This window comes from Neolamprologus brichardi, chromosome 23 (genome assembly GCF_056152115.1).
Source record: "Neolamprologus brichardi isolate AB-2024 chromosome 23, ASM5615211v1, whole genome shotgun sequence".
Taxonomy (NCBI): Eukaryota; Metazoa; Chordata; class Actinopteri; order Cichliformes; family Cichlidae; genus Neolamprologus; species Neolamprologus brichardi.
Window position 1 is genome coordinate 21,757,731 of NC_142125.1, and position 12,324 is coordinate 21,770,054.

At 39.9% G+C, this 12,324-nt stretch overlaps 1 protein-coding gene across 1 annotated transcript; it reads left to right on the forward strand.

Moving 5' to 3' along the window:
• Window positions 1-225: 225 nt before the first annotated feature.
• Window positions 226-9,654, forward strand: LOC118454319 (long-chain specific acyl-CoA dehydrogenase, mitochondrial-like). Its single transcript, XM_087835883.1, has 6 exons — window positions 226-235; window positions 7,665-7,816; window positions 8,120-8,233; window positions 8,385-8,512; window positions 8,598-8,684; window positions 8,768-9,654. Exons 1-6 carry the CDS (start codon window positions 226-228, stop codon window positions 8,859-8,861), a joined length of 585 nt encoding a protein of 194 aa, XP_087692009.1. The 3' UTR covers window positions 8,862-9,654.
• The last annotated feature ends 2,670 nt before the right edge of the window (window positions 9,655-12,324 follow it).

The window sequence follows — 12,324 nt, forward strand, 5'->3', positions numbered from 1 at the left end:
AAGCATTCCAAACACAAGGGTTCTAATATGAACCCAAAAATGTTTGTAAAAGTTACTGGTCAAACCATCACAACCTGGTGCTTTATCTTTGGGTAAAGCGCTTAAGGCTTTATCTAACTCTTCAATGGTAATTTTGCCCTCACAGGTCTTTTTAAAATTTTCATCAATTTTAGGAATCAGGTGTTTGATAGATTGAAAAAAAAGCCTCAGCCAATGGTCTAGAGTATGAAGAGGAGTACAAATTACTGTAAAAGGTAAAGATTTCTTTAGATATTAAATGAGGGTCAGTGCATAGCTGACTATCAATTTGTAGACTATTTATGGTGTTTCTCTCTTGTCTTATCTTTTCTAATCTACAGAAATATGCTGTACTTTTTTCGCCATCCTCGATCCACTTGGCTCGGAATCTCAGATATGCTCCTTTAGCCTTTTTAGCATAAATATCGTCTTAAGAAGACTGTAGAATACTTCTACGTTGTTTGTCATTATCATTAAAAAAGGGTTTCGAGCAGATGTGATTAAGTTCTCTGATAACTTCAGTTTCTTTTTGCTTGTTCTGATGAGCTATTATTTTACTGTGTTTAATTGAGATTTGACGTACTTTAAATTTAAAGAATTCCCACTTTTCTGTGTAAGAACTTGTGTTTTCATTAGCTGAAATAAGTTCTAGTTGTCAAAGTATTTCGTTACTAAAATTTTCATTGGTAAGCAGGGATGAGTTAAACATCCAGTAACCTTTATTATGAGAGTTTTTAAGTTGAGGAGTGACACTGAAATTTATCACACAGTGGTCTGTTAAAGGCGCAGCTGAGACACCCACATCTATACTATTCTGCATTAAACTGTCTGAGATTAGCCAGAAATCGATACGTGATTTAGCCAAACCATCAGGCTTGAACCACGAAAAGGACTGAACAAGTGGGTTTGCTAATCTCCAAGGATCTATTAGGTTAAGATTTAGACAGAAGTTGTGTAAAAATGAATTTATATGATGGGAATGGAATTTAGAGGGTGATCTATCAAGCCATTCGTCATAAACCATATTGAAATCTCCACCTAATATAAGATTGTTTGTGGAGTATTTGTAAGATAGTTCTTTTAGGTGACTGGTAATCTCAGTTAATAAAAGTTTGTTCTGAGCTACATTGTTGTAACCATAAACATTACATAAGATCAAAAAGCTATTATCCACTTTGAGTACACAAATTAGCCATTGGCCCAGATTGTCTTTCCTATGAGTTTCAATTTTATTACGAACGTTTTTAAATAGTAAGGCTACCTCAGCTGATTTGTTAGTACCATGACAAAGAATTATTCTTTCCCCACACTGACTAGACCAAAAGTTTTCATCTGCCTCCACAGAGTGTGTTTCTTGTAGCAGTATACAGTTCGCCTTTACATTTTTACAGAACAAAAATATTGATTTTCTTTTAACACTGTCTCTTAAGCCCCTAGTATTTAAAGACACAGTTAACATTGGAACTAAGGAATGACATAAAAAGGAAGTGAGAAAGCAAAATAAAAAGAGGTTGACAGATAAAAGTAGAACTCTATAAAATTGGGAGCACTTAATCCCTTAAAACTGAATTCACAAAGTGCAAACGACCTCTATGAAAAATTATTATAGTAACAGTAACGTACCAAATAGGTAATATAAACAGTAAGTATTGAACCTGCCTATTTAAAACTTTTGCCATTCTTAAAATTGGTTAAAGAACGTGACCTAAACTGAATTGTTAGCAAAACGCATTGTACTCATAGAGTAATATGCTGACTGGTTATTTTGAATAGTTCGACAGTCACCCAGGGAATACCCGAACTCCGTTGATGTAACCAATTCAAAGGCTGCTCGAAATGCGGCCCTCAAATGCGTCCTTCATTTCCCTGAATTTTAAGGCTGTGGCAGTGTACACTTCGTGGCCCAACATATCCCACAATTCATAGCGCGGCAGTTGGTGTGGATAATTTTGCCGCAGACGGCAGAAGCGGAGTGGCCAAAGAGTAAACTGTGAAAAGTAAGTACTGAATATTATGTCACTTATTTATGTGCAAATGTGAACAATAAAACATTACTGTTGCCCACATGTCTGCAAAGTTATTTGCCATTAGCGATGTTTGTACTTTCAGCTTTTACTTGCTTTTAAAGCCTTTAAAATATAATACTACAATAGTCTACCTTAATCTTACAGAGAATGTGATGATTTTGTGGATAAATAAAGTCAGTCATATATCCACAAACACAACAAGCTGAAAGTCAGTGATGCTGCTCAGTTTGCAGTCCTGAATATCACGGCACAAGCAGGATTCACTGCACTGTTAATGTTAGCTATGTTATATTGCTGCCTCTGTTCGGTGGTGTCGATTTCCATGCAGTGACAACTGCAAGTGTCCAGAGTGAGGACAGACTGAGGGACCCACTGCTGCACATCATCATTGAGGCTTTGCACCCTTGATGATCCACCAGGACAAACTCAGCAGTGTGTGAGGAAGAGGAGGAGGAAGAGCCAGCAGCAGCTGACAGATGGAGAGAATAGACAGACTGTTCCCTGTTTGTGAAGGACTGCTAGAAAAGTTTAGAATAACTAAATGTCTGTGCTGAATCAGTCTTATTAGGTAATGTTCAAATAATATTATCATTCCAGTGTTTTCAGTGTGGGAGAAAGTACTCAGGGCCTTCAAGTTACACACTATGAAAGGCAGAAACAAGTTTAATGCTCAGAAACCTAAAGTATGTATCAGCAGCAGAATGGACCTAAAAATAAATGTTTGTTTCAGTTCTATGAAGCTTTGAGTATTTTGGATTAGTAGCACTGCTGTGTTTGTTGCATCATATTGCTGTAATAATGAAAGGCATATGAAAGGCAGAAACAGGTTTAATGTTCAGAAACCTAAAGTCAGAGATGGGCAGTTACTGTAATCTGATAACTTTTTTCAGGTAACGAGTAAAGTAAGGGATTACTATTGCAAAAACGGTAATAAGATTACCTTTACTTTCCCGTAGGAACGCTACGTTACTAAAACCGTGATTTTTTTTTGCGAGAATGTCTCATGACAGTGACGTAAGTGAGTGCGATGTTCGTGACAACAGCTGTGTGCAGATCAACAGTGGATCATATATCGAGTGCGGAAGAGAGTATGAGCGTGCAGCGTTTAAAGCGTGGAAGTACTGACCTTATTTTGAGTTTGATTCCATAAAAAGTGACAAAAACATTAGTGTCCGTTGTGCGTGGGAAGAAAACTTCTTTTTACAGCGAAAAAACCCCCCTGAACTTCCAAGCAAGCACCGGGAGTGCGCTACCACGTAATGGGAAACTCACAGAGAAACTCACGGATTCTTCCACTGACCGCTGCGGCACACCTGCACCAGGGTAAACCTCCACCTACGCCACTCCTGCTTTACAGGTGAAAATAGAGCAACAGGACCACTAGTCTTTGATGTTATTTATTTTCTGCTGTCTTTTACTTGCATCTATTTGAAAGTCTGTGAAGGTTCTCAGTCATCCAGGTCATCGTAGTCAAAGGAGCTTGCAAAGAAAAGCGTCTGGACTTCTTTTAGTTACTTGAAGACGTTTCACCTCTCATCCGAGAAGCTTCTTCAGTTCTAAGGTCAAATGGTGGAGAGTCCCAGATATAAACCTAGTGGGAGTATCCCCCCACAGAGGGACAAAAGGACCCCCTGATGATCCTCTAATCGCCTGAGTCAAGGTGTGAAACTGAGGGTGAGGGACCCACACCCAGTTTCACACCTTGCTTTCAAAAACACACACTCCTCATTCTGAACCTACACAACCCAGAGAAGAAAACACACCTGAAGACAGTCAGGAGAAATGGGTTAAGAACTTTTCAGACCGGAATCTCACTGAACCTGAAAAGAGAGTATTAGCCAAAGGACTCAATTTTGCCATTTTTCCACAACAGTTGCCCATAGGGGACCTCATCACAGCCACAGAATCTGCCATAAGGATTAATAAATTATCACAGACAGAAGCAGAGCAAATCAGGATGAAAGTCTCAGCCACCCTCTCCAGTGCCAAAGTCCCTCCGTCCAACCTCACAATACAGGAAAAGAAGGCCGTCGCTTCCCTGAGCAAAGACCACAACATCACTGTTTTACCAGCTGATAAGGGAAGATGCACCGTGGTCCTAAACACTACAGATTACCATACAAAGATCACTACTCTCCTCAGTGACAACAATACCTACGAAGCCTTAAAGCGAGACCCCACAAGCAGCTACAAAAAGAAAGTTATAGCTTGCCTTCAAGACTTTGAAAAGGACAAAATCATTGACCGCCTTACATATCACCGCCTTTACCCAGGGGATGCCATACCCTGCATTTACGGACTTCCTAAAATCCACAAGGAAGCTGTCCCACTCAGACCCATAGTCAGTAGCATAAACTCAGCCACTTATAACATTGCAAAACACCTTGCTACCATCCTTGCTCCTCTCATGGGGAACACCCCACACCACATCAAGAACTCCACCGACTTCACTGACAAGGTCCAGAAACTTACCCTGGATCCAGATGAAACCATGGTGTCCTTTGATGTAGTCTCTCTCTTCACTTGCATACCCACCACGGAGGCCGTGGAGACTGTCAGAAAACGACTACAAGAAGACAGCTCCTTGGTAGACAGGACCAACTTCACACCTGATCAGATTTGCACACTGTTAGACCTCTGCCTCACCACTACATATTTCAAATACAACGAAGGCTTCTACAGACAAAAACATGGCTGTGCTATGGGCTCCCCCGTGTCACCTATTGTAGCCAACCTTTACATGGAGGAAGTGGAAAGGAAGGTTCTTGGCTCTTTCAAGGGAAGAGTACCCAGCCACTGGTACAGATATGTAGACGACACCTCGGTCAAAATCAAGACACAAGAAGTGGAATCCTTCACTGCGCACATTAACGCTGTGGATAAAAACATCAAGTTCACCAGGGAAGACACAAAGGATAACTTTTTGCCCTTCCTGGACTGCGCCGTGCACATTGAAGAGAATGGCAACCTCAACATTGAAGTTTACCGGAAGCCCACACACACAGACCAGTACCTCCTCTTTGACTCCCATCACCCTCTGGAACACAAACTTGGAGTAATTAGGACCCTACACCACCGGGCAGAACATGTTCCCTCTAAGCCTGAAGGGAAAAAGAAGGAACACACGCATGTAAAGGAAGCACTCAAAACGTGCGGCTATCCTAAATGGGCGTTCAGAAGTCAGCAAAGAGGCACAGAAAAGAAGATCAGACACCAGCGAGGGAGGATAAGAAGGACAGATGCAACAACATTGTCATCCCCTATGTTGTTGCATCTGTCCTTCTTATCCTCCCTCGCCGGTGTATCAGAAAAACTCAGGAGGGTTTTCTCCAAGCATGACATCCCGGTGTACTTCAGACCCAGCAACACGCTCAGACAAAAACTGGTTCACCCGAAAGACAAAACTCCAAAACACAGACTTAACAATGTGGTGTATGCTGTACAGTGCAGCGAGGAATGCCCAGACCTCTACATTGGAGAGACCAAACAGCCACTTCACAAGCGCATGGCACAACACAGAAGAGCCACCTCCACAGGACAAGACTCAGCTGTCCATCTGCATCTTAAGGATAAAGGACTCTCTTTCGAGGATGCCAATGTTCACATTTTGGACAGAGAGGACAGATGGTTTGAAAGAGGAGTGAAAGAAGCCATCTATGTCCACTGTGAGCAACCATCTTTGAACAGAGGCGGTGGTTTACGACACCAACTCTCTGCCATCTATAATCCAGTTTTGAGATCCCTTCCCAGACGCCTTAACGCCCACTCACATCCTGGGCCATCTGACTTCAGGAATTCGCATGATAAGGTGGGGCCAGGTTTCACAATGAACTCACCCGAAACTCTGGCTGATTGGGACCCACACCCAGTTTCACACCTTGACTCAGGCGATTAGAGGATCATCAGAGGGTAATTTTGTCCCTCTGTGGGGGGATACTCCCACTAGGTTTATATCTGGGAATCTCCACCATTTGACCTTAGAACTGAAGAAGCTTCTTGGATGAGAGGTGAAACGTCTTCAAGTAACTTAAAGAAGTCCAGACGCTTTTCTTTGCAAGCTCCTTTGATCTATTTGAAAGAGTGAGTGTAAACACAAAAAAAGGATATATTTTATGTGCTGGAATGTGCAGAAAATAAGTTTAAATGTTAAACAAATTTCTTCTAGTCAGAGAATGTTGCATATAATTAAATTTTTGCTTGATGCATAAAGTTGAAAGATTAAAACTGATGAAACAAGTTTTAAAAAGAGACTTTTCCATTTGATTACATTTTGTATGATGGATTATGCAGAAAAAGTAGAATTGGGCTGAAAGATCTATCCCTTTATCACCTATTCAGGTTGTAAATCGTGTTTTAAAAAAGTAACTAAGTAACTAAGTAATTAATTAGTTTTGAAAATAAGTAATCAGTAAAGTAACGGGATTACTTTTTTGGGGAAGTAATCGGTAATTAGTTACCGATTACTTTTTTCAAGTAACTTGACCAACACTGCCTAAAGTATGTATCAGCAGCAGAATGGACCTAAAAATAAATGTTTGTTTCAGTTCTATGAAGCTTTGAGTATTTTGGATTAGTAGCACTGCTGTGTTTTTTGCATCATAATGCTGTAATTGTTTATATGCTTTATATATTCTGAGGTAAGTTGATCTAAAGTGTTACATCATATTCTATAAGGATGTTATGTGTTTGTATACTTTCTGCCCAGTTTGACCCATTTAGCAGAAGTCAGCCTGTTTAAGGCTCTGATATCTATTCTGTATGACTTAAAGCAGTTATGACATGGTCTGATTTTCTCACCCAATAAAGGAACATTTAATATATCAGTCTACTCTTCATTCTATCAGACACAGTTATCACAGCTCGTACATTTGCTTTTTACACATATATGTAAGCATTGAGCCAAATTTAGTAATGCCAACATACTGAAGGAACAACATTTGTCTCATATATAATACATCTATATATACACTGTCAAAGATACTTGAGTGTCTTTGAGTGAAGATTTAAGGTGATATGACATATAAATAGCTGCAACTTGAATCTTTACTGAAGCTCAGTATTTGACACAGAGTTCACTCACATGTGCTGTACCAGTGTACCTGCACATGTGATGTGACAATAGAAGTGATTTGATTTGAGAGTTCAAACTCACTGCTGTAATAACTAATAATGATTAATATAATAACTGTAATATTGGCCATATCATATTTACACTGACTTTAGTCTCATGAACAACATTAACTATTTGTTATTTACTAGCTAATTTTATATGACTGTTCAGTACAGATATGAAGCCCAACAATCATGTTTTATAGTCCCCAGGTACCAGGGTCATGGAAATATATGAAGTGCCCCTACATCATTTTTTATGGTCTACAAGTGTAGGTTTAACTGGTTCAGTGCTTCAAAATCAAAAAGAAGTATCTGTCTGAAACAGCTTTTGTGTCTGTGGGACGATCAGACTGCTCTGATTGTTCAGCTGAAGAAACAAAGGCAATTTTGATTGCACATATAACTCTCTTAGCGTTTTAAATTTCAAACTTTTACTGTAAATTACAGTTTATACAAATGCATGAGGCTAAAAAGTGACAACAGAACTTGGTCATTTGTGCTACTAAGGATTTATACTTCATTACATCCTCTCACTTGTGTTTCTGGTTCTTTCAAAGGGCACAGCTGAGTTATTCTTCGAGGATGTGCGCCTCCCAGCTGATGCCCTCTTAGGAGAACTCAACAAAGGTTTCTATTACCTGATAAATGAACTCCCTCAGGTCAACACAACATTTATGGCATGTTCATATCAGAAACATTTAATGCCTCCACTCAAGGAGTAACTCTCCGTACCTTAAACCTGGGTGGAGATCCAGTCTGGCTGCACCCATATTTTTACAAAATGAAATACCTAAAACATCTTTATATTCATAACTTAGTCAAATCTGAACCTACAGACATGTATCTTTGGATTTTTAGCCTCATCGTCCTAAATATGTTTTATCATGTGCCTGTACACATCATCTGCAGATAACGTCTCACTTGGGTTAATTTGACGTCAAACAACCTTTTCCCTTCTCTAGGAGCGTCTGCTGGTTGCTGACATGGCCATAGCGAGCTGTGAGTTCATGTTTGAGGAAACCAGAAATTATGTAATGCAGCGGAAGGCTTTCAGCAAAACAGTCGCTCACCTTCAGGTCTTTATAGTAATTCTTTTGGTGAATATTTTTAGGATATTTCATGTAAGGATATAGTCTGTCCTGATGAGTTCCTATTAAAAAAGGACCAGTTTATTAAATCATCCTCCCAGTCATCATACTATCTGTTTTTTGTCTTTGTGCTCCACAGACTGTGCAGCACAAGCTAGCAGAGCTAAAGACCGAGATCTGTGTGGGTCGAGCCTTCCTGGATAGCTGCCTTCAGCTCCATGCTGAGAAAAGCCTGGATCCTGCCACGGCCTCCATGGCCAAGTATTGGTGAGTTTTTGGAGTTTACCACCTCATGATCTAAAGGCTGAGCTGTGTTGTTGTCACGCGCTGATGTACTTCATCTTATCTGAAGGGCGTCTGACCTCCAGAACAGAGTGGCCACTCAGTGCCTGCAGCTCCACGGAGGCTGGGGGTACATGTGGGAATACCCCATCGCCAAGTTAGTATCACGTAAACATTGCAACAGAGAGCTTTGATTGTTTTGGGGGGTTTTCCAGTTCATCAACATGTTTGCGTTTTCAGGGCATTTGTGGACTCGCAAGTTCAGCCTATCTACGGAGGAACCAACGAGATCATGAAGGAGCTCATCGCTCGTACCATCGTCAGCCAGAAGTGAAACTGGGTTGTTGTTTTTAAATTTAGGAATTCAGAATCTTCAGGTACAATGTAAAAAGACTGGATCTAGTGTAGCTAAAAACAACACCGGGAACGTGTCCTGATGACAGCCATGCTTTTTCACAGTTAAAATTTAACAACATACTCAGAAAAAACAAAAACCCACAAAACTGTCAATAAAGATCTCCAGTTTAGTTTTTTTTTTCTTTTTTTTTCTGTAGGTATTACACTCATATCGTTATGTGAATTACTTTGGCTGTGATAGCCGTGCAGTGGAAGTGTGAATGTGAACACCAGTACGTCCACTGGTTTAATTATACTTGAAATTTTCAGATCGATAAAGGGAATAAAAGAACACTGTTTGCTCTTTGCTCTAATTCTGTAAATGTTCAACCACTGTATTCCCCTTTATGACCCTTTTAAAGAGAAGTTTTGAGCAGCAGGTGGGCGGAGCTTCTGCCCTCACACGACTATATATGTAATATTAAGGATGGACATACACTGACCTCATGAGTTGAATCTTTGGACATAATAATAATAATTTTAGCATTCAGCATTGCTACAGTACACATATGACAGGAAATACAGAGAATTTTCTTTAACAAAGTTTGTCAGGAATGCCTTGTTTTAGCATTGCTAATGTGGACAGTCTGCATCAGATTAAAGATATCTGACGTAATTTCCCTTATAGGAGGTTTTCTTCAAAATCAGTGTTTGTTAATATGCACTTAAATGCCTGCTTTCATAATCTGCCACTCTCAGATAATTTACAAGGGGCATGAACAATGTTTAACACAAGACACTTGTTGTAATTTGATTTTTTTTGCCAATAAAAACCTTGTCAAAGTGCATGAAGCACTAACTTTGTGCCAGTGGTTCTTAGCTCTTGTTTGTGAGTGTCATGAATGTAATGAAATAAATGACATGGAGTGTGACTGAGAAGGGAGACTCCTCTAAATGCCAATTTTAGATTCTGTACATGGAAAATCCCCCAGATTTTTGGAAAAAGTCCAAGCTTTTTTAACATTTTTGAGCCCTCGTAACTTCTTAAAAACAGGATCTATCTATTTGAAATTTTCAGGCCTGAAAATATATTTCAGCTCTTAAAAGCTACAATCAAGACAAAATTTTCACATGTTCCAAGTTTAAGAATTCAAGACAGGCAGGTCAGGTAAGCAGGGAGGTGTTTTACCTCTCAAAGATCCTCTGAAGTTTCAGAAACATCTTTCGGATACAGTTCCCTGATGTGTTAGCTTCAGGGAACATCTAGTGACAGCTTATTGAATGTTATGTCACTCTACAAGTCTCTCTACATACAGCACAGATTGTAGCAGGTTTAAGATCAATGGGGTGGAACTGTCTGCATCATTACATAAACATGAATTATGAATCACTGGCAAGTGTTAATTATAATTAACTCAGTTTTATGCATACTTGCATTCTTAATTCATCAGTTATGGGTTGTTTTAGTTAAACATCAAAATAAAGATGTCTGCTTTAAGTGCCACACTGATTTATGCTGCATATACTATGCTTAATAATATGGCAGCGTCAGCATCTTCAGTGCATTGACTTACTTCCATCAGTAGGTGGCAGTAAGGGAGTGCTCAAACCTGGAGGAGCCCATGAGAAATGACAGTGCAGTGGAAAAAAGCAGGCTGTTGAATTAGACCTGATGATTCAAAGCATCCCTTCAAAGTTTGAAGCTCAAGTTTTTTGCACGTTAGGCTTGCTGGTGATCAGGTTTTCTGCACATTTATTCAGAATTTTGGGGCATCAGTGTTTCAGAGCTTGTGTATATTTGTAAATATGGTGTCATGTCATTGTCTGTGACCATCACGCCTCACCTCGAGGGCACTGTGAGAGTATCTGCTGTTGACTAGAAGTGGCTCAAATTGATCCAAATATCGGCAGTGTTGGGAAGGTTACTTTTAAAATGTATTCCATTACAGATTACAGAATACATGCCCCAAAATGTATTCTGTAACGTATTCCGTTACGTTACTCAATGAGAGTAACATATTCTGAATACTTTGGATTACTTAATATATTATCATGCTGTTTACAACTACATGAATGTACTATTGCTGTGATTTATTACTGTTACTGAAGGTCCGCGGCTCCGAACCGTAGTAAAGGGACCTCTGGCTAATACGGTGGGTTCTGTGTCGGCTCGTAGCCAAAAACTAGCTTTACTTTGTTGTCTGGGTCAACTTTGCTTGCAAGAGACAGAGAGAGGCGTTGAAAGGCTGCTCCAACAGAACTTGTTGTTTTTGGAGGAAAACACGAACACAGCGTACAGTCGAGTCTTAATAGCTTACTTACAACTGGGCTCGTCAGGCACTCTTCTTGGCTGCAGTGGTTATTATTATATTTACATGCTTCCAGCTCCCGTTTTTGCTCAATGACAGCTCATACTTTTCCTTTTTCTCCGTCCCTCGCTCACAGACACATAATGGGTATGGCAGTCCATTCTCCCTGCAGCACGGACTACACTGCCTATGATGCTACATTCTTTAGAGCTATACCTGTAGCATTCTGCCTATTAGCTTAGCACAACAACAACAAAAAGGCGCTCTCTCACCCAGGAAACACGCAGAGAGAGAGAGAGCGTCACCCATTCATCCATTTATTTCAACAAAGTAACTGTATTCTAAATACCACATTTTAAACGGTAACTGTAACGGAATACAGTTACTCATATTTTGTATTTTAAATACATAAGGGCGGTACATGTATTCCGTTACTCCCCAACACTGAATATCGGTAATGCTGTACCAATAATTGGTATTGCTGGATACTTTGTTTCTGTCCTCCAAGTTCAATATGTATCCTGCTTAATTGTTCTAAATAAATTATTGTTTTTGAAAACTAAAAAATAGACCTCAAACATTCATTATGAAAGATGTCTCCACCTTTTTGTGTTAACTGTCAGTCAGTCTGTTTTATTTACTGTTTCGTTTAAAGCCTGTAACGCATTTAAACTGTAGAGGTTGACCCAAAGTTCTTTAGAGCCAGGCACATTTAGGTTCCAGGTCTAAAATAAATGTTTCGATTACGTTAAACGCTGATTATTCGTCAGATAAATCATGGGCTTTATGAGATCAACATAAGCTGCCTTTGTAAGTTGAGCCTATTGGTATCTGTATTAGTATAGCGATACTACTGCACAGCTCTCGTGTTCACTGGTCCATCTCCTCTGCCTCCTTCCCATTTTCCCCCATAGCCCCACTCGTCTAACCCCCTCCTCTCCTTTTTCTTCTCCATCTTCCCTCAGCAACAGCCACACCCCGGTGCTTCAGCTCCGCACTCACATCCACTGCAGACAGAGAGCTTCCTCCTTTGCATCAAATCACTCAAAGCCCTTTAGCAATGACCTGACATCAAACCTTTACACCTATATGTGCGTTGTGTTTTCTTTATTTTTGTGTTTTTACACTACAAAGATGTTGCACAGATTCTAC